The sequence below is a fragment of the Hydra viridissima genome, unplaced genomic scaffold (assembly GCF_058129835.1).
Source record: "Hydra viridissima isolate aposymbiotic clone 2 unplaced genomic scaffold, HvirCarnegie_v1 scaffold_15, whole genome shotgun sequence".
NCBI lineage: Eukaryota > Metazoa > Cnidaria > Hydrozoa > Anthoathecata > Hydridae > Hydra > Hydra viridissima.
In genome coordinates this window covers 231,127-253,689 of record NW_028324314.1, presented here as the reverse complement: position 1 = coordinate 253,689, position 22,563 = coordinate 231,127, and the positions used below count along the sequence as shown (strand labels likewise).

Genomic DNA, 22,563 nt, shown 5'->3' with positions numbered 1-22,563 from the left:
GATAGGTCTCGCGCTTTGGGCTCAGTTAAACGGCTTTCATCCATCGCAAATACTGTCTCTGCCGTTGGAAAATCTTTGTGAGCTTTAACAACCCTAATCCTAACTCTAATCCGAACCCTAACCCTAACCCCATAAGAAGAAGGATATGATGGAATTACTCCAAACTAATGCAGAGGAGTACGGCTTAAATGAGCTTGAGGACATCTCTGAGGAAGATTCAGACTCTGGTTCTGATTCTGAAAAATGTGCAGGTACTTTCTGCTGAACCACCGTGGTTCCATTTTCCCAGCTGTAAAAAAAATGTTCTTTTAGGGCACAGCAAAGAACATGCCGTAGGTTTCTTGTGTGAACCTCCTCAACTCCTGTTTCGCCTGTTCCGTCTGAACAAACAATCGTTTGCATTGATGTAGAACAGACTTTAGCTGTTCCTGTTGACATAGCTTGTTCTCCTCTTGCATTAACATTATTTCCTGATGAGCCAGATTTTATTGAACATAATGCACAACATTTTCCAGTTTTCTTAAATGAGCAAGCGGTTGAAAACCTATATTAATAAACTCATTATATATATATATATATATATATATATATATATATTATAATGAATTAACTAATTAAGCATATCTCTTAAATTCGGCAGTTGCAGTTGTTTACCACTAAAATGTATTACATATAACATCAACTAGCGATGGTTTTTTGTTATTGAAAATATGAAGATGATAAAAAAATAAACAAGACATGTTACATAAAAATATACATAAAAATGTTTAAAACTGAAATTTTTTTTGCATTTACATTGGTACATTATAACATATAGAAATCCTGACACTTGTAAGAAATCAAAAGTATGCAGATTAAGTTATTTTGTTCAGGATGAGTAAAATTATTAAATACAGAGGTCAAAGATATATTTGCATCAAAAATATTTTGTACATTAAGAACATACTCTAAGGATGCTTTTAACTTTTTTGAACCCCCCTTTTCCCAGAGATTTTTAGGATTCACCTTGTTTATTAACTTTTAAGGAATATAATTAATGGTTATGGTGGCATAGTTTTTATTCTATATTGCTTATGCTAAGTCGTTGGAAAAAATACTAAATTTTATCGAACACAATGCTACTTCTGATGAAGTTAAACTTTGCAAAACTGCTAAACAAATTTCAAAGTTGTGCAAACTGTGATTGCCAAAATTCCAATGATCTTTTTTCAGAATATTTTTAGGCTTTTTATTGCATTTAGGCTTTGTTTTTCTTAACATTCAACATTCTATAAAAACAGGATATATGTTGACCGGTAGTTGGGTTTATTAAAAAGCAAATATTGGTTTGTTGAAATTCCGACTAAACAAAAAAAATATTGGTTTTTCAAAAAACCTATTTGTATTTTATGAAAAACGAAATATTTCGGATTTTTGAAATAACGACTTATTCTGGTTTTTCAAAAATCTGAAAAAAGGATTCAATTTGGCTGCAGTCAGAAAAACAGATTTTGTTTTTTTTACGCACCTTTTTATTTTACCCTGTACATAAGTGAAACTTAAAAAAGAAAAACTACTCCAACCATTTTTTGGAAAAAGAAATCAAAAACCTTCCTTGTATTTAAAATATCTAGACAACTATTTCTTCTTCAGCAAAATATCGAGGCTTTTAATGAGTTTTTACTCTCTAATTTACCAATATTTACGCAAAGGATTTTAATTATTCAATGTTAATATACATAGAAGAATATTATGATATGCTTTTATAATGCAGCCTAACTTTTGCTTCAACTATAATTTATTTACGTTTAATTTTTTATTTTGTTTTGCCGTTTTTGTGCTATGTGTTTTCTGATGTCAAGCTACATAAGCTAAATATAAAAGAGGAAGTTCACGCTAACTTTTCTTTGAAAAAATAATTCAAAAAGAACCTTTGTCAAAAAGATAAATCATGCAAATTTAAAAAGGTGTATCTAGCCATCCATTTCTTCTACAGTGAAATGGCGAGGCTCTTTATGTGCTTTTACTCTCTAATTTGTTTCTATTTACGCTAAGAGTTTTATTCATTTCAATGCAAACATGTATAAAAGGATATTTTGTTAAAGATTATGTTAAAAGAGCTGCGTAAAAAAAACCTCTAAAAAACTTTATTTAGAAAAAAGCAACTATGAAACAAACGCGCCCAGGAAAAATCAGATCGCGGTTACCTAAGTTAAAAGACGAAAAAAAACGAACTTTAAAAGCTCATTCTAGACAAGAAATTTTATGTATGGCAATGCAGTTTGTGTTTTTTTTTATGTTTGGCGATTCAGTTCGTATTTTTATGCAGCCTAACTTTTGTTTCATCTATAAATTGTTTAACGTTTTATCTATTATTTTATCTTGCCTTTTTGAGTTTAGTGTTTTGTGATGTCAAGCTAAATAAGCTAAACTTAAAAGAGGAAATTTACGCTTACATTTTTATAAAATAATATTCAAAAAGTACCTTTAACGAAAGAGACAGCACACGAACTTAAAAAGTGGTATCTAGCCATACTCTTCCCATCAGCAAAGTAGCAAGGCTGTTTATGCACTTTTACTCTCTACTTTACCTATATTTACGCGAAGGATTTTAATTATTCAATGTAAACATACATAGAAGAATATTATGATATGCTTTTATTATGCAGCCTAACTTTTGTTTCATCTATAATTGGTTCTACAATTTATCTTTTATTTTATCTTGTCCTTTTTGTGTTTTGTGTTTTGTGATGTCAAGCTACACAAGCTAATCATGAAAGAGGAAAACTACGCTAGCTTTTTTTTGAAAAATATTCTAAAAAAACCTTAACCATACACGAGATTCAAAAGAGGAAATTTACGCTAACTTTTCTTTGAAAAAGTATTCAAAAAGTACCTTTGTCAAAAAGAGATAGCATACAAATTTAAAAAGGTATATCTAGCCATCCATTTCTTCAACAGCGAAATGGCGAGGCTCTTTATGTTCTTTTACTCTCTAATATGTCTCTATTTACGCTAAGGGTTTTATTCATTTGAATGTAAACATGTATAAAAGGATATTTTGTTAAAGATTATGTTAAAAGAGCTGCGTAAAAAAACATCTGGAAAACTTTTTTTAGAATAATGTAACTAAGAAACAATAGCGCCTAAAAAAACCCTGCGACGATGCACAGCAATTAAGAACTCAGCAACTAAGCAATAATTGTGCATAAAACCTAACCCTAACCCTAACCCTAACTCCAACGGACGGCTAGGAACAAATAGGGTAGTGGGTGTATTTTCATCTACTCATTGAAAGATTTAAGCATCAGCTCTAGAAGTTTCGAATATACAGTTCTACTGCCAACAATTTTTAATGAAATGGCCTCACTGCATTGATTAATTAATGAACGGTCTGCAAGGAATTATCTTAGTAGTCGGTAGATTTATCTTTTCATTCAAGTGATTATGCAGCAGAGTTTTGAAAATCTTGAAATGTTCTATACGGCTATCTAAGGTACTTAACTAAACAGCATAACAGAATTGCCAAGTTTGAGAACGGAAAGCTAGGTCAACCTTAGTAGTGGGTCATTTTAAATTTTAATTCAATGAATTAAGCATCTAAGATCTGAAAAATAAAAAGGAAAGACCTTTGTTGGCAGTTCTTATTTTTATTTTTCCTCAATTCCTTTTTATTTCTTTATTATTTTTTTCTAATGAATGTTTTTCTTCTTTTGTTTTTTAATTTTGTTTAACTTTATATAACTGGCGCTTTTGTTCATCTCTGTATATAACTCTGAAATATTATTTAACACTTTAAATTGTAATAAACATTTCAATAGAAGAAAATCCTTTTTATAACGTTAATATATATACATATATATATATATATATATATATATATATATATATATATATATATATATATATATATATATATATATATATATATATATATATATACATATATATATCAGAGGAGAGAAGTCTTCTATATTTTTTTTACGCGGTAAGGGTCTTGTCATAAGTATGACTGGTGAAAATATTTTGTTCATTATAATTTAATTAAAACTTGATGTTTTACTTTGATTTAGGATCCACCTTGTTTCACTCCAATTCTCCGGATTAGAGGCCCAGTTCTAAGACCAATATCAATAGAACTTTTTGTTGATAAAGTACTTGTTGCAAAAGACATCCCAGATTTTTCTTGTGGCGTCAGTATGGTTATGGCAGCATATCTTTTATTCGAAGTTGCTTATGCTAAGCCATTGGAAAAGACACTAAATTTTATCGAACACCATGTTACTTCTGATAAAGTTAAACTTTGCAAAACTGCTAAACAAATTTCAAAGTTGTGCAAACTGTGATTTCCAAAATTGCAATGATCTTTTTTCAGAATATTTTTAGGCTTTTTATTGCATTTAAGCTTTGTTTTTCTTAACATTCAAAATTCTATACAAATAGGATATATGTTAACCGGTAGTTGAGTTTATTAAAAAGCAAATATTGGTTTGTTGAAATTCCGACTAAACAAAAAAAATATTGGTTTTTCAAAAAACTATTTGCATTTTATGAAAAACGAAATATTTCAGATTTTTGAAATACAGCTTGTTGCGGTTTTTCAAAAAACCGAAAAAGGTTTCAATCTGGCTTCAGTCAGAATAACAGGTTTTGGTTTTTTTACTCACCTTTTTATTTTACCGTGTACATTAGTGAAACTTAAAAAAGGAAAACTACTCCAACCATTTTTCGGGAAAAGAACTCAAAAAGCTTCCCTTTATTTAAAATATCTAGACATCCATTTCTTCTTCAGCAAAATATCGAGGCTTTTAATGAGTTTTTACTCTCTAATTTACCAATATTTACGCAAAGGATTTTAATTATTCAATGCAAACATGCATAGAAGAATATTATAATATGCTTTTATTATGCAACTTTTCTTTGAAAAAATATTATAAAAAAACCTTAACCATAAGGGAGATTTAAAAGAGGAAGTTTACGCTAACTCTTCTTTGAAAATAAAATTCTAAAAGAACCTTTGTCAAAAAGAGATAGCATGCAAATTTAAAAAGGTGTATCTAGCCATCCATTTTTTTTTATGCAGCCTAACTTTTGTTTTATCTATAAATTGTTTTACGTTTTGTCTTATATTTTATCTTGTCTTTTTGAGTTTAGTGTTTTGTGATGTCAAGTTAAATAAGCTAAACTTAAAAGAGGAAATTTACGCTAACATTTCTTTGAAAAAATATTCAAAAAGCACCTTTAACGAAAGAGATAGCACACGAACTTAAAAAGTGGTATCTAGCCATACACTTCTCTTCAGTTATGTAGCGAGACTGTTTATGCACTTTTACTCTCTACTTTTCCTATATTTACGCAAAGGGTTTTATTTATTTAATGTAAACATACATAGATGAATATTATATTATGCTTTTATTATGCAGCCTAACTTTTGATTCATCTATAATATATTTTCCGTTTTATCTTTTATTTTATCTTGTCTTTTTGTGTTTTGTGTTTTGTGATGTCAAGCTACACAAGCTAAATATAAAAGAGGAATTTTACTCTAACTTTTATTTGAAAAATATTGCAAAAAAACCTTAACCATACCCAAGATTTAAAAGAGGAAATTTACGCTAACTTTTCTTTGAAAAAGTATTCAAAAAGTACCTTTGTCAAAAAGAGATAGTATACAATTTTAAAAAGGTGTATCTAGCCATCCATTTCTTCAACAGCGAAATGGCGAGGCTCTTTTTGTTCTTTTACTCACTAATTTGTCTCTATTTACGCTACGGGTTTTATTCATGCCAATGTAAACATGTATAAAAGGATATTTTGTTAAAGATTATGTTAAAAGAGCCGCGTAAAAAAAACATCTGGAAAAACTTTTTTTAGAATAATGTAACTAAGAAACAATAGCGCCTGAAAAAACCCAGCGACGATGCACAGCAGCTTCGAACTCAGCAACTAAGCAATAATTGTGCATAAAACCTAACCCTAACCCTAACCCTAACTCCAACGGACGGCTAGAAACAAATAGGGTAGTGGGTGTATTTTCATCTACTCATTGAAAGATTTAAGCATCAGCTCTAGAAGTTTCGAATATACAGTTCTACTATCAACAATTTTTAATGAAATGGCCTCACTGCATTGATTAATTAATGAACGGTCTGCAAGGAATTATCTTAGTAGTCGGTAGATTTATCTTTTCATTCAAGTGATTATGCAGCAGAGTTTTGAAAATCTTGAAATGTTCTATACGGCTATCTAAGGTACTTAACTAAACAGCCTCTCAGAATCGCCAAGTTTGAGAACGGAAAGCTAGGTAAACCTTAGTAGTGGGTCATTTTAAAGTTTAATTCAATGAATTAAGCATCTAAGATCTGAAAAGGAAATACCCTTGTTAGCAGTTCTTATTTTTATTTTACCTTAATTCTCTTTTTTTTTTCTTTTTTTTTCTAATGAATGTTTTTCTTCTTTTGTTTTTTAATTTTGTTTAACTTTATATAACTGGCGCTTTTGTTCATCTCTGTATATAACTCTGAAATATTATTTAACACTTTAAATTGTAATAAACATTTTAACAGAAGAAAATCTTTTCGTTAAGTTAAAATATAATGAGAGCATTTCATCTTTACAAAAAGCGCTTGTAAAATTAGTTTTACAAAATATCCTGCCTAAAATATGATTTGAAATAAAAAAAACACAAATCGCAAAAAGATAAAATTAAGTAGAAGTTAAACATAAAAATGTTACAGAAAAAACGAATTCGGCAGGACGTATAAAAAAGCATGCAATGCCAAACATAAAAACTCTTGTCTTGAAAGAACATTTTAAGTTCACTTGTTTATCTTTTTTTATAGTGCATCGTCGCTTGATTTTTTTAGGCCCTAGGGGAGAGTAAAAAAGCACCATTAGGCTGCTTAGAAGTTGATTTCGATCCGTTTTAGTTACTTTTCAGCCTTATTTCTGCGTGGTAGAAATAGGCCGGAAATTCTCCGAATACTTGAACTTTTTAACCTTCACTTTATTTCATGTGATAAAGTATGGGGATAGGAATGGAGAAACGAAGGATTTTAAGTTAAGGTGAATTAAAGGTTCAAGATTGCTGGAGGTTTATGCATTATTTTAAAATCATTTTTCACTTATTTGGTTACATTCTATAGCCGTGCCTTTTATTTTAAAATTAGAAATAACGTTTTTCAATAATTACTTAAGTACAATAACATTACAAAAATTTTTGTTAATGAGTATGTTGAAAACGTGAAATTGAAAACGTGCGTGCATAATTATAAAAAAAATACTTTTAAAAACTACTGATTAAAAAGTCTTTAAAAATTATTTACATCAACATTTTAAAACAAAAGTACTAATCATGTCGCAAATTAAAACTATAAGGAATTATTTTAAAAAAGTGATAAAGGAGAAAATGCGAAGTGCATGTTATGTTAGGCTATTTTAAAAATTAGTCAAAGGTCAATTAAAGGGTTATTAATCCATTTAAAAACTAAACATGGCACCGATTTAAAATTAAACGTTTTACAACAAGACGGAGCTTCAACTTCAAAACAGCATGAAACAGTTGAACTAGAGCCTAAAATATACATCGACTGCTAAGACGAAGAACTAATTCCATCGAAAAAGGTCAGAACAATTGACACGTTTTTTCTAAAGGAAATTTCTATGGAAAAAATGGTATCGCGCATGATTGCAAAAGATGGTTTTACATTTAATAGTTCTTGCACATCTTCAGATTTACGGTACTTGTTTTCAAAGAGTGGTTTTCGGCTCCCTACTTCATCTAATATTATAAGATCGATGGTATTTAAATTCTCAGATTCTGTAAAAGCCGATATAATGCAAAAATTCACATCACTAAAAAAGAAAAATTAAAAGTTTTCAATAACGTTAGACGAATGGACATCACAAAGTAGTCAGAGATACTTAAACTTAAACTTACATATGGAGGCGAAACACTTTAATCTTGGATTGATTCGAATCCATGGATCATGTAATGCAGAATATTGCGTCAAGTTAGTTGCAGAAAGGTTAAATAGCTTCGATATTGACCTCCAAAAAGACATTATCTCCATGACCACTGATGGAGCAAGTGTGATGGTGAAAGTCGGTAAAATGATGTCTTGCTATCAACAACTATGTTATGCTCATGGAATACAACTTGCAGTTATTGATATCTTATACAAGAAAAATAACGGAGAAGTCGAAGAATCATTTACTACGTATGAAAATTGTGAAGAAGAAGATGAATATGGTAACACTGAGGATGATGAAGTTATAAATAAAGAATATGGTTTGACAATGATTTTGGACCGACCATCTGCTGAATTGGTTAGCAATTACAAAGATCTCATGAAAAAAGTGACAAAGGTTGTAAAAATATTTAAAAACTCTCCTGTCAAAAATGATACATATTTACAGAAGTATATCCAACAAGAACATGGGAAAAAGCTTAAGTTAAATCTTGATTGTTAAACTAGGTGGGAGAACATGTTCGATATGTTAGAAAGATTTCATAGACTAAAAGTGTGTATTAAAAAAGCCTTAATTGATGTTGGGTCAGAAATTCGTTTCACCCAAGAAGAGTGCTCCCAAATAAATGACTTAATTATTTGCCTGGCACCACTAAAACTTGGTCTCGAACTTTTATGCTGGAGAGAATCGAACCTTGTCACTGCGGAAATAACTTTTCAATTTATGCTAAATAAATTGCAAATACAATCATCACTTTTGAGCATAGATTAAGCCGCGGCACTTCGTGAGTGGTTTACATAACGTCGTAATAAGAATGGACTACTAGTTTACTTACAAAATCCTAAAAAATATGAACAAGAAATTTAAAAAAATGAAGACACTTTTTCAATGCCAAAAAAGAACCGTTATGCGTCAAGAAATAAAAAAAACATTGATAAGAGTTTATACAATTGAAGGAAATGAAGACGAAGAAAAAGAAGCTGTAGATTCTATTAACAGTTCCCAAATGCTTACTCCTACAATTCTATCGCTGAAAAAGGCAAGTTTCTAGATATAACGCATAGTTACTTGATGACCGTACCACCAACAAGCGTAGAGGCCGAGCGAGCTTTTTCAGCTGCTGGTTACATATGCAGTCCTTTGAGGATTACATTAAGTGATAATACTTTAAGTAGGGTCTGTTTCTTAAGAGCGCATTTCTTACAATGATTTTCTCATTTTGATATTTTAAAAAAAAAGTAAAGCTAATAGACGTTCTGCGTAAAGCTAATAGATGCCCTATGTACTTTGGCTTATCTTTTTGTTCATTAAATGTTAAGAATTATATTGATTTACAAATGAATTGCGTTTTTTGGCTTTATTTACCTTATCTTATCAATTTAATAAGTTGAGTATATTTTTTCTGAAATACTTGAAAGAAAAATGCAATTGTCATTTTGCCTTTTATAATGAGCATAAGAAACCTACTAATCCCGCGCGGGATTCCGCGGGATCCGCACAAAAATTAAAAAATTCCGCGCGGATCCCGCAGGATTGAAAAGTGTGCGGGATTGCAATCCCTAGTTTTGCCAATTTGATTTTTATAATAAGTTTTTGTTATACCAAGTTGTTGGTTTTTCATTCTCCCAGTGTTTCGAAATCGATAATGATCGCATAAATAATCATCATCAAGTTCACTTTTCTGTTTATAGATGTAAATTTCTCCTGCGTGAGGTTTGATTGGCGCTGATTCAATGATATCGCAATTTAAACTGTCAGTTCTTATTTTATCAAATATTGTCATAACAAACTGAAAACTAAGTGGCTGATTTATTTTATCGTTTACAAAATCTTTTACTTTCTCAGTACGAACGAGGTTTTCTTCAACATTAGTTGTCATTTTCTTTAGGTTTACACCTTTTTTAAATTAAAAACTCTCTAAACAAAAATCCTCAGATATAAAATGGTTAAAAATGATATTTTCAGAAAAAACCTAAATTTTTTTTAAGCAGATCTATTCAAATACGTTCAAGACTGTATTGGCGCCAAATTTAAGCGCACTAATTTTAACCGTTTTCTGTTTTGTTACGTTAAGTTTTTGAAGACAATGACTTTGGAAAAAAAATTTCAGTTAATAACTTTTTATGAATGAAAAGCTTTATTATGTTCAAAAAAAGGACATTGCAGCGCTTCTATTTAAAAAATTAACTTTATAAACAATTTATTTAGATAAACAGAGAACTGGATACAAATATTTCGTTTTACCTATCCTTCATATGTAGTAATAAAATATTATTTATCGTAAACCTAATTATATCTACGTTTTCCCATATTTTTCTAAAGTATATATAAAAGGTGATCAGTGTTCTTCTATTTTTGTAGGAGAGCGCCACGAAAATATAAATTTTAATTACATTTGGCGCGAACTCTCCTTCTTAAATAGGAGGACATGGGTCAGCTTAAGATATCGTCAGCTGATAATATATATATATTAATTTTTTATTTTTTTTTTATTTGCATAATTGCATTTTTTTTTATTTTATGCATTTTGATCGGAATTCAAGCTCAGAATTCAATTCTACATAAGAAAAAGTCTATCTGCGAAGATATAGAAAGTTTCTCCTTGTTTCATTTCGATATAAATGCGGGGAAAACCCAACATTACTTTACGCCCTTTAGATTATAACTGATATCTTAACTGGATTTAATGCAGTAGCCGTAAAGTAAACCTTTTCTAATAGAAAATTTAATTTCAATTCGATTTAGCTCACTCCGCGGGTGTGAAAATGCATTGCTGCTGTTGTAAAAACGGTTTTTATGCATTTTGATCGGGTTTTTGTTTAATAACTCAGCAGGTATTGGTCGGGCGACATTCCGCGTGTCGCCATTCGACTCAGAATCCAATTCTACATAAGAAAAAGTCTATCCGCGGGTGTGATATTCAATTTTAAAAAATCTCTGCATTTTAGGGACTACCATAAATGTGTTGTTACAAACTGTAAAACTGGTTACTGTAATGGTCCAAAAAAGTTAACATTTCATTTTCCTGAAGAATTTGATTTGCGAAAACGATGGATATACTTTGTTAATAGAGAAGATTGGGTTCCATCAAAATATTCAGCTATTTGTGTTAATAATTTTGATGACAAATTTATTAATTATGGAAAAAGATGCACCTTAAAATGGAATCTTCTTCCAGTTCCAACTATTCAAACTGATGAAATAAGTGAATCATCAAATCTAAGGGTTCCAAAGTTGCCCCGAAAAAAACCAACTTTGAGATATTTAGGAAAAGATGAGTTTGAAGATTTTCAAAGTGTTGATAAAATAATTAATCTTGATTCTTTGACAGAACAACATTCTCCACCAGGCTTTACATTTAAAAAAATGCATGATAGTGTTGTTTATTATAAACTATGTTTTGATGAAAAATCAGGCATACCAATTGTTTTTGAGTCAATAACTGTAAATAAAGATCTTTATTTTTCATTGTCATATAAAGGCTATCATATTTCTTTACCTGAATGGTTTTGTAGTGGTCATAATTGCAAATTAACAAACTGTAGTATGTTAGAAAATTTTCCTGTCTATATTAGAAATAACGCCAACGATATGAATTCAATTTTGACAGAGTTAAATGAAACTAGATACTATTCTTCTCAAGGCAGACCTCCATATTCTGCATCCATTATACGCTATGCACTAATTTTACGTCACACTTCAGCACAGTCTTATAAGTTATTGTTAGAACAACTACCTTTACCATCTTTTAGTTTACTTAGAAAAATCCAAAGTGGTGATATAAATGTGTATAAAGCTATAACAGTTTTGTTACAAAAAGATTGTGTATCAAGTGATTGTGTGCTTCTTGTGGATGAAATGTATCTGCAGAAAGCAGCCCAATATCAAAGTGGGAAATATATTGGTGAAGATTCAGAAACTAATCTTTAAAAAGGTGTTTTTAAAACATTTAAATTGCATATCTATACAAGTAAATATTGATGGTCTTCCTTTGTTTCAAAGTTCTAATGGTCAGTTTTGGCCAATATTGGGTTTAATTGAGTATCACCAAAACAATATTCAGAAAAACAAATCTCCATTTATAATTGGCTTATTTTATGGTAAAAGTAAACCATCAAACTGCAACGAGTTTCTAAAAAAGTTTGTTGAAGAAAGTAAAGCACTTTTACTATCTGGAATTGTTATCTGTGGAAAATTATAGAAATTTAGTATATCAGCTGTTATTTGTGATAGTCCAGCACAAGCATTTGTAAAAGCATGCTAAGGGCATGGAGGATATTTCAGATGTGATAAGTGCTGCCAAAAAAGTTTTTATATAGGAAGGGAAACCTTTCCTATTTTAGGTGCTAAACTTCGAACAGATCAGTCATTTTTTAACATGACTCAAAAAAAGCATCACTATGGGGAGTCTGTTATTTTGGAACTTGGTATTGGAATGGTAACACAGTTTCCTCATGACTATATGCATCTTGTCTGCTTGGGAGTGGTAAGAAAGTTGCTTTACATATGGTTGAAAGGTCCTTTGCATGTTAGATTAGAAGCAAGAGATTCAACACAACTTTCTGATGGATTGGTTGGTGCTTCCAAGTATATACCAAAAGAATTTGCTCGTAAGCCTAGGGCTGTGTCTGAATTTGAAAGGTGGAAAGCAACCGAACTCAGACAGTTCTTGTTATATACTGGGGTTGTATACTTAGCAGATATACTAAATGAAGCCATGTATAAAAACCTCTTGTTATTATCTGTTGCTATGAGAATTTTATTGTGTCCAAAATTATGTTTACATCATGCTGTCAGTGCTAATACTTTACTTAATCTGTTCATAAAACATACCTCAGATATGTATGGTCCAGAGATGATAACTTATAATGTGCATGGACTTTCACATTTGTGCCAAGATGCAATCAAGTATGGACCTTAAGCGTTTCCATTTGAAAACTATCTTGGTCAGTTGAAAAAGTTAATACGAAAGCCAAATTTTCCATTACAACAGGTACAACGAAGATTGCATGAAAAAAATTTATTGGAACTAAAAGCGGTTGAATTGAAGTATCCTATATTAAAATAGCAGCAGAATGTTTTTAAGATTGTAGTTTTATTTTTTTAAGATTGTAGGGCTTCAAAAAGCTATTCATCACCTGAAGTTTGCACAACAGGACCATGGTTGAAAAAAGAAATTGATGAGTGCATTACCTCATTGCACCAATCAGGTTTTAAAGTAAGAGCTATTGTTACAGATAATCATTCTACCAACGTTAATGCATTTTCAGAGTTACATAAATCTTATACTGGAGATGGAAAACTATTTATTTATCATCCAGCTTATAATGGAGTTTTAAAAACATATCTATTATATGATATAATCCATTTAATAAAAAATGTTAGGAATAACTTGTTGAATGGAAAAAAAATTGTTTTTCCTTCTTTTTCGTTTGATTTCTTCAGAGACTAAGTTGAAGTTCCAGCTGGTTTTATTACTTGGAATTTATTTCATAAAGTTTATGAAAAAGACCAATTATTAAATGGAAACTTGAAAAAAGTGAGGAAAATCAATTATCAGGTCAATTATCATGGAAACAATAAACAAGATTTTAACCTTGCATTAGCAATTCTTGATGAAACAACTGCAGCTGCGATACTAAGTTATTTTCCTGAAAGAAATGATGCAGCACAATTTTTGTCATTATTTCATAAGTTATTTATCACACTTAATTCAAAGCAGATGTTTAATACATCCAATCAGCTCGGCAATGCTGCTGTAAAAGGAGATAAAAAAACCCACATTTTATAGAGAAATTGCAAATTGGATTGAAATTTGGTCAACATGTGAATATTTTACTTTAACCAAACAAACTTCTCATGCTCTTATTACAACATTACGTGCAACTGCATCTCTTATTGATGATTTGCTTGAAGAAAGCTACACATTTGTTCTTACTTCCAGGTTACAAAGTGATCCTTTGGAGCTATGCTTTAGTAAGTATAGACAAATGAGCGGTGGTCGATTTCTTGTAAGTCTTTTAGAAGTTTGCAACTGTGAAAAAATTTTGGCAGTAAGAAGTCTTCTAAAGGAAGATATTAATTTCTGGGATGAAAATATTTATCAAACATTTGAAAACTCTACTTTAGAAAACTTTATGCAAGATATTGCATTTTTGTCTTCAGAGATATTAGAGTGTCAGCTTTCTGAAGATAGCATGGAAGTTGCTGTTACTATAGCAGGCTACATTGCTAAAAAATTGAAAAAAAGATTTAAATGTCTATCTTGTGGTCAAAAAATGGTTTCTACAGACCAAGATGTTCTTAATAACGAATATCTGAAAATGTTATCCAGAGGTGGACTTATATGTCCAAGTCAATCCTTGTCTGACTATTTGTCATCTTTTTAGTATTCTAGATAATATTTCTAATATTCTAATCAAACATTGCAGTTATTCTTTATCAATTAAAAGTTTTGCAGAACAAATTTTTAAGATTTATTATAGCAGTGTTGATTTTACATGCGAGAAACACCAAGAATGGGGAATTAAATATGGATCTGGAATTGTCACTAATATTTTTTATAATAATTAATAAAAAGAAACTACAGATTCTGTAATAAAAGATCAAGTAAAAGAGTTTAAAAAAAGACAAAGAACTGATAGCTATTGCTAATAAGATTTTTTCTCATATGCTTAATACATATAAAATTACAAACCTTTGTTTTTATTTCCTCATAAGAGTTGTAAGTAGTCTTTGCAATATGTAAGTTTAATTTAGTAGCATTTTGATACATAGCTATTTGAAAGCCTATTTCAGTATTTCATATGTTATCGGAATATACTGAAACAGGGAATCAGTTAGCGAAAAATATTGTATAGCATAATGTCATTACATGATGATAATATTAAGTTTTCCTCGACCATTTTAATAAAATAAATATTTGCCGTAAATAAACTGGCCTCTGGGTCATTCCATGCCAAGTGGTGCAAATTTTAATGAGGTCCCTCATGGACCATCTCAGATTTTATTGAAATTTTTTGATTTTGTACATATATATGCTAAAAGCATGTTTTGAAAATTTTAGATCAATATCTAATATGGTTCTTGAGAAAACGCTATTTAAGTAGTGGGCTATTTTGCATAAAATTTCACTCTACAAGAAAAAAGGGTTTTTTCATCATTTTTAACAGCCAATTACTTTTGAACAAGTTAGTTTTATACTTCAATTATTATAAGATAGCAAGTGTGCTGTGGATACTTTGAAAAAAGAAAAAAATATTATTTCTGGCATCTTAACTTTTTCCATAATGGCGGGCTAAAGTTGATTTTTTTGTTTTAAGAATAAGTTTTTTTGTGATTTTAAAGACCTTAATCTTAAAAACTAGTAACAAGTTTATACAAATCAAATTGCCTGCTGATCTACATGTGGTGCATAAACATTTTTAAAAAAATCAGTTGATTAAAGAGCTGCATTCAAAAGTTATAGGTCTTCAAAATGAGTCAGATCGAAATTTTCGTAAAATTGATCTGTGATGCAAAGCATCTGTTACCTAAGATGGCACTTTTTTTTTTTTATAAAATTTTTTATACGCATCAATTAAAGACTGTTAATTAATAAAAACCAAAAAAATTAATGGGCGCTTATTTATAACCCCCAAAAGGTAGTCTCTAAAAGTCAGGTAAATTTTCCATAAAATTCTGAAATTGACATAATAAATAAATGCATTGAATTATATAATGTTATTTATTATGAAATATCAATTTAAAAATATCAATGCTTAAAGCCTTTTAATCCCTTTAGATAAAGAACTTTTAAATCCCAATAGATAAAGTCCCCTCCCCTCTGTCCCCTCCCCTCTTTATAATACAATAATTTTTTTAATGAAAAACAAACAAAATGTTTTTAAGAAAATAAACAAAAATAATAAAATTTACAAAAAGTTAAATTTCTCAAATAATAAAATAATCTCATTGATTTCTTTTAAGTCAATACAATAAAATCTTCTGAATTCTAAATTCTGCAAGTAGAAAAATCCACATTAGTGCAAATAATATCAAATGAGACTCTTCTTATTTTTATTGAGGTAAGTGACATTGGGATAAAACTGTGGTGGTTTCGTGTCCCAGGTATTGTCGAACAAGAACGATATCTCTCTTCCAAATTGAAGTTTGTAGTATGTGTTTCTATTGAAACTTTGTCAACAAAAAAAAAAGATATTCCTTTGACGTGTTGAACACACCAGCTGTACATTTTGCTTGGTGTGTCAATAGGATCGTTTAGTGATTGTAGACTGGTTCGTGCAACAAGACGTTTCACTGTTCCACCAACACCATCACAAGGGCTTTTACCATGCGATGTTGCAAAAAAGTGCCACTCTGCAGTCATGTCAAAATCGTGTTTATGGTAGCATAAGTTGATAAGATTTTTGTAATTTTTATATTGTGATGCAGCTCCATCACTAAAATAGATAATGTGTTCAAATGTTTGTAATTGTTTAAGTTTATCAATAACATTACCGATAAAGCAATGAACAGCATCTGTTCCATGTTTCAGATGATCTGATATAACACAATAACTTTGACTATCAAGTTTTCCGTCTTTTATAAAATACGCAACAAAGGGGTGCACAGTTGCTTGGCTGTTATTCCAGTGAAAACCTTGCACTGCATCCTGTATTAGAAAACTATAGTTTTCTGCAAAGTCAAGAAGAACCAAAGCTTGATTTTCTTTTAAATTAGTTTTCAAATGTTGGTAGTAAGTGGCTTGACTTTTTTATATAAAATGATGCACTCGTAAACTATCTAATTGTTCATACACCTTTTCAATAAATTCATCTAAAGGTAGAGTTGCTGGTACTAAAGTACATTGGTAATTTGATTTTTGCCATTGATAAAAGTTAACTTCACTAATTTCTTTTTCTGTAAACAAAGTGTCAATGTAGTCTAACAAAACCTTTTTAGCAGGACATTTATCGCAGCTATGCAGCATACAATCTCTATTTTCAATGCTACAAACCATTAATTTTAATAAGATTTTGTAATCAGAAATTCCAGGAATTTTCTGTACAAGGAGCTTTACATTTTGATGGTACTGGCAAACACAAACTGCATGCAGACCAGAAGCACCACCCACAGGAATGCACCACTTGGGCCTTAGCTCACAAAATTTTGAAAATCCAACTTTAAGATAATTATATTTCTTTTTAAACTCAATATGTAGCTCTTTCATATTGACTAGTAGAAGGCGCCTTTGGATATGTTGCTTTTTACTATCTACTTTAACTGAAACAAACTCTTTTTTTCCTGGACAAACCCTTGAATATTCATCGCATTCGTAGAAATGAACAACCTCTGTAATTACATCTTCGCTTAGTTTTCTACCCGATTTTGGAGAAGGTTTTGATAGTATTCCACTTTTTTTACTTAATTTTCTGGCTTGTACTACAGATCTTTTTGAAGTAAAAAAAAGCTTCTGAGTTTTCTCTATTGACCAACTGTCTGGAGTGAGTGTAAGAAGAGTGATTTTTTCAGAATTTGACAATGTTTTTTCAAATTTTGACTTAATTTTAGTCATAATATTGTCTAAATCTGTGTTTGTTTTTTTCAAACATTTTTTTGAGGGTGATTCAATTTCACAAAGTGCAGCTATTTCTATACCTAGCACATTGGCAATAGCCTTTTGTGTATGAGCTCTTATGCTATCAATTTTACGCTTTCCATATGCAACTCTATCTTTTTTTGAAACAAGTTTTAGAGGTAAGCATCCAAAACTTGCAATACTTGAATTAAGATCTTCTTTTAATGTATGGTTGTCAACATAAATTTCTTTTTCTTGGAGTTCATTTTCTTTTGTATTATGTTTGCAATTCAGAACTTTTCTGCAACTAGTGCAAATTTTTTGACCAGGTATTAAACCAAAATCTTTGGCATATGAAAGACTGATAACTCTAAGAGAATCTAAAAAATAACGGAAATAATTATTAAATATTTTTTTTTTTATTTATTTAGTGTTATTAAGGTATTTTTATTAAATTAAGATATTAAATATTGAAACTTACTTTTCACATTTTTGGCGTGCTTGTTCAACGGATTACAACAATACCTGCGATGTTCATTCTCATACCTCGACAAGTAAACTTTCTCGTGATAGCTACAAATAAAATCTATGGGATTTATTTTGCTTCTCAAAGAAATAAGCTCTTGGTTTAGTTTAGACAGTTCTTGGTAGCGTTTACTTTTATTAGATAGATAGCACTGTTCATTTAATGCTTTACCAATACAGCAAGTAGAAAGCTCAGGCATATTACTTATTATTAATTAGTTCTAAAATACAACAATTTATTTGGTTTTATTAGTACTTTTTAGATTGACATACTAGTAATATAGAATTAAATGAAACAATAACTAAACTTTTAAAAAGTAATAATTTTTTATGGAAAATTTACCTGACTTTTAGAGACTACCTTTTGGGGGTTATAAATAAGCGCCCATTAATTTTTTTGGTTTTTATTAATTAACAGTCTTTAATTGATGCGTATAAAAAATTTTATAAAAAAAAAAAAGTGCCATCTTAGGTAACAGATGCTTTGCATCACAGATCAATTTTACGAAAATTTCGATCTGACTCATTTTGGAGACCTATAACTTTTGAATGCAGCTCTTTAATCAACTGATTTTTTTAAAAATGTTTATGCACCACATGTAGATCAGCAGGCAATTTGATTTGTATAAACTTGTTACTAGTTTTTAAGATTAAGGTCTTTAAAATCACAAAAAAACTTATTCTTAAAACAAAAAAATCAACTTTAGCCCGCCATTATGGAAAAAGTTAAGATGCCAGAAATAATATTTTTTTCTTTTTTCAAAGTATCCACAGCACACTTGCTATCTTATAATAATTGAAGTATAAAACTAACTTGTTCAAAAGTTATTGGCTGTTAAAAATGATGAAAAAACCCTTTTTTCTTGTAGAGTGAAATTTTATGCAAAATAGCCCACTACTTAAATAGCGTTTTCTCAAGAACCATATTAGATATTGATCTAAAATTTTCAAAACATGCTTTTAGCATATATATGTACAAAATCAAAAAATTTCAATAAAATCTGAGATGGTCCATGAGGGACCTCATTAAAATTTGCACCACTTGGCATGGAATGACCCCTCTTAATTTTTTCCGGAAAATGCAACAAATCAGGCCGTAGAATTACAGTAGGCTGCATAAAAACAAAAACCGCATTGCTTAAAGTTAAAATTAATGCCCATGTCTCTGTTGCGTTTTCTTAAGGAAAGGTCACCAGAGATAATTACGCAGCTTCTGCAGCATAATCTTTAACAAAATATTCTTTTGTATATCATCACATAGAAATAAACAAAAACACTTTGCGTGAATGGAGATAGATTAGAGAAATAAAGTGCATTCAAAGCTTCGCTACATTGCTGAAGAGGAAAAGAATGGCTAGATACAACTTTTTAAATTCGTGCGCTATAACTATCGATTAAGGGACTTTTCGAATACCTTTTCAAAGAAAATTTAGCGTAGTTTTCCTCTTTTAAGTTAAGATTATGTTGCTTGACAACACAAAACTCAAAAAGGCAAGAGAAAATATACGTTAATCGTAAAATAAAATATAGATGAAATTAATGTTAGGCTGCATAAAAGAAAAAAAAAACATAATATTCTTCTATATATGTTTGGATTGAATTAATGAACACCTTTGCGTAAATATAAACAAACTAGTGAGAAAAAGTGCGTAAAAGGCCATGCTACTTTGCTGAAGAAGAGGATGAACAGAAGCAATTTTTTAAATCCGTGAGCTATCTCTATCGATTTAGGTACTTTTTGATTAATTTTCAAAAAAATAGTCAGCGTAGTTTTCCTGTTTTAAATCTAGCTTATGTTTAAAGTAGTTTTTGAATACTTTTTCAAGAAAAGTTAGCGCAGTTTTCCTCTTTTAAGATTAGATTATGAAGCCTGACATCACAAAACACAAAACTAACAAAGGCAAGATATAACATAAGGTAAACGCAAAATAAAATATAGAAGAAACTAAAGTTAGGCTGCATAAAATAAAAGGTTAGCATAATATTCTTCTATGTATGTTTACATTAAGTTAAATAAAATCCTCTGCACAAGTTTAGGTAAGTTAGAGAATAAAAGTGCATAAAAAGACTCGCTACTCTGCTCTAGAAGAAGTGGATGACTAGATACAACTTTTTAAATTTGTGAGCTATCTCTATCAGTTGAGGTACTTTTTGAATATTTTTTCAATGAAAAGTTAGCGTAGTTTTCCTCTTTTAAGTTTAGATTATGTAGCTTGACATCACAAAACACAAAACTCAAAAAGGCAAGACAAAATACTAGATAAACGTAAAATAAAATATAAGTGAAGCAAAAAATAGGTTGCATAAATACAAAAACTGCAATGCCATACATAAAATTTATTGTCTAGAAAGCGCTTCTAAAGTTCGTTTCTTTCGTCTTTTGACTTAGTGAATCGCGGTCTGGTTTTCCTTAGGCGCACTTTTTTCTTAGTGGCTTTTTTTTTAAAAGAAAGTTTATCAGAAGCTTTTTTACGCAACTCCTTTAATATTATCTTTAACAAAATATTCTTTTATACATGTTTGCATTGAAATAAATTAAACCCTTTGCGTAAATAGAGATAAGTTAGAGAGTAAAAGTAAATAAAAAGCGTTGCTTCTTTGCGAAAAAAAGAAATGGATGGCAAGATACAATTTTTTTAACTCGTATGCTTTCTCTTTCGTTTAATATACTTTTTGAATATTTTTTCAAGGAAAGGTTAGCGTAGTTTTTCTAATTTAAGTTTAGCTTATGTAGCTTGACATCACAAAACGCAAAAACCAAAAAGGCATGATAAAATACAAGATAAACGTAAAATAAAGCAAAAGTGAAACAAATGTTAGGCTGCGTAAAAAAAACAAAAAAAAAACATGACATAATATACTTCTGTGTGTGTTTACATTGAACTAAGTAAAATCCTTTGCGTAAATAGAGATAAACTTCCCAGTAAAAGTTCATAAAAAGCCTCGCTATTTTGCTGAAGAAGAAATGGATGTCTAGATCTTTTAAAATAAGGAACTTTTTGATTTCTTTTTCCGAAAAATGGTTGGAGCAGTTTTCCTTTTTTTAATTTCACTTATGCAGTTTAACATCACAGGAAATATTATTTTGCTTTTTAACAAACTCTTTAAACATCAGAAGTAATTCTAAGTGCAACTCGAAAAAGTTTTAACAGAATAACAAAACGACTCCTTTTTGTAAAGATAAAAAGTTTGAACTGTCTTTAAATAAGAAATGTGAGAACAGTTTAACAGAACTTCTCGTTTATTATGTATTTAGCGAAACTTAAAAATATTTGCAAAGCCACAGATAAAACGAACTACATAAATGGCCCATCTTTATTGCAAAGCTGAACAAATTTATCTAAACTACATAAATGGTCTCACTATATTGCCGAATTGAACAAACTTTTCTAAACTACCCTCTTTTTGAATTTTTAGCTTCATGTTTTTAATTTTGTCTTTAATATGGCTTTGGTAGGAGTACTTTTGCAAGACATAAATGAGCTTGTCACTGCTATGATTCGCCAAGATGTTAATGTAATCTTTGAACGAGCATTTTGAGCTTACATCTGCAAACACGTCTTGCAAGATGTATGTCAATACTAAAGCCAATACTAAATACAAGATGTTTGCCAATAATCGTGAAGTATGCCAATACTAAATACAAGATGTACGCCAATAATCGCGAAGCTTTCGTCGAGATAAGACGCATTTCTTTCTAAAAAAAAAAAAAATGGCTAAAAGTTTAACAATCACGCAAGTGAAAGAACTATAGAAGCTCATGAAATTAATTTATTGAAAATCTTTGGAGAGAAATATGACAAGCTCGAAGGGAAAATAGAGCAATTAAAAAACGAAAACATATTACTAAAAAATGAAATTGCTACAATAAACAACGGGATGAACTTCCAAAACGAATGTTACAAAAAAACCATAAAGGAAACGAACGAACTTAATGAAGAACTAAAAAATCAAATCAAAGAAAGTAAAAAAAAAAAAATTCAAGCGAACTTTTTATAGACAAAATTGCTGAATTAGAAGATCGAAGCAGGAGAAATAGCTTGAGGTTTGAAGGTTTTGAAGAAAAAGAAAACGAATCATGGGAAGAAAGCGAGTCGTAAGTAAAATATTTTGTTAAAGAAAAATTAAATATAAAACACGACATTCAAATAGAAAGAGCCCACAGAACTCGGAAAAAAAACGAACCTGAACATAAAAAGCGACGAACAAAAGTTGTAAAGTTCCTAAACTATAAAGGCAAAGAAAAAATATTACAGCATTATAAACGACTAAAGCTTTGGAATGAACGTATAAATCTCAACGACGACTACAGCGAAAGAACGATTGAAAAAAGAAAAATACTCTTTGCAAAAGCTAAAGAATTATGATCCTCAGGTAAGTATGCAAAAGTTGTCTCTAATTAACTTATAACGCACGATTAATAATTACGACAACAAAAAGAAATTCTTTAAACAGTGCACTAAAAATAATTACAAAAATGAATGACTTTCAATCGCTAACCTATAATTTTTACGAAAAATACATTGTGT

General features: G+C 30.0%; 1 protein-coding gene and 3 pseudogenes across 1 annotated transcript; 3 read left to right on the top strand and 1 right to left on the bottom strand.

The window, feature by feature from the left end:
- LOC145182606 (uncharacterized) overlaps positions 1–22,563 on the top strand; it is a 286,819-nt pseudogene that overhangs the window by 213,252 nt on the left and 51,004 nt on the right.
- Positions 8,858–13,472, top strand: LOC149878011 (uncharacterized; annotated as a pseudogene).
- LOC149878012 (uncharacterized) lies at positions 11,935–13,341 on the top strand. Its single transcript, XM_090073160.1, has 3 exons — positions 11,935–12,858; positions 13,066–13,282; positions 13,336–13,341. The coding sequence occupies exons 1-3, from the start codon at positions 12,329–12,331 to the stop codon at positions 13,339–13,341; spliced, it is 753 nt and encodes a 250-aa protein (XP_089929286.1). The 5' UTR covers positions 11,935–12,328.
- Positions 15,933–18,454, bottom strand: LOC149878010 (uncharacterized; annotated as a pseudogene).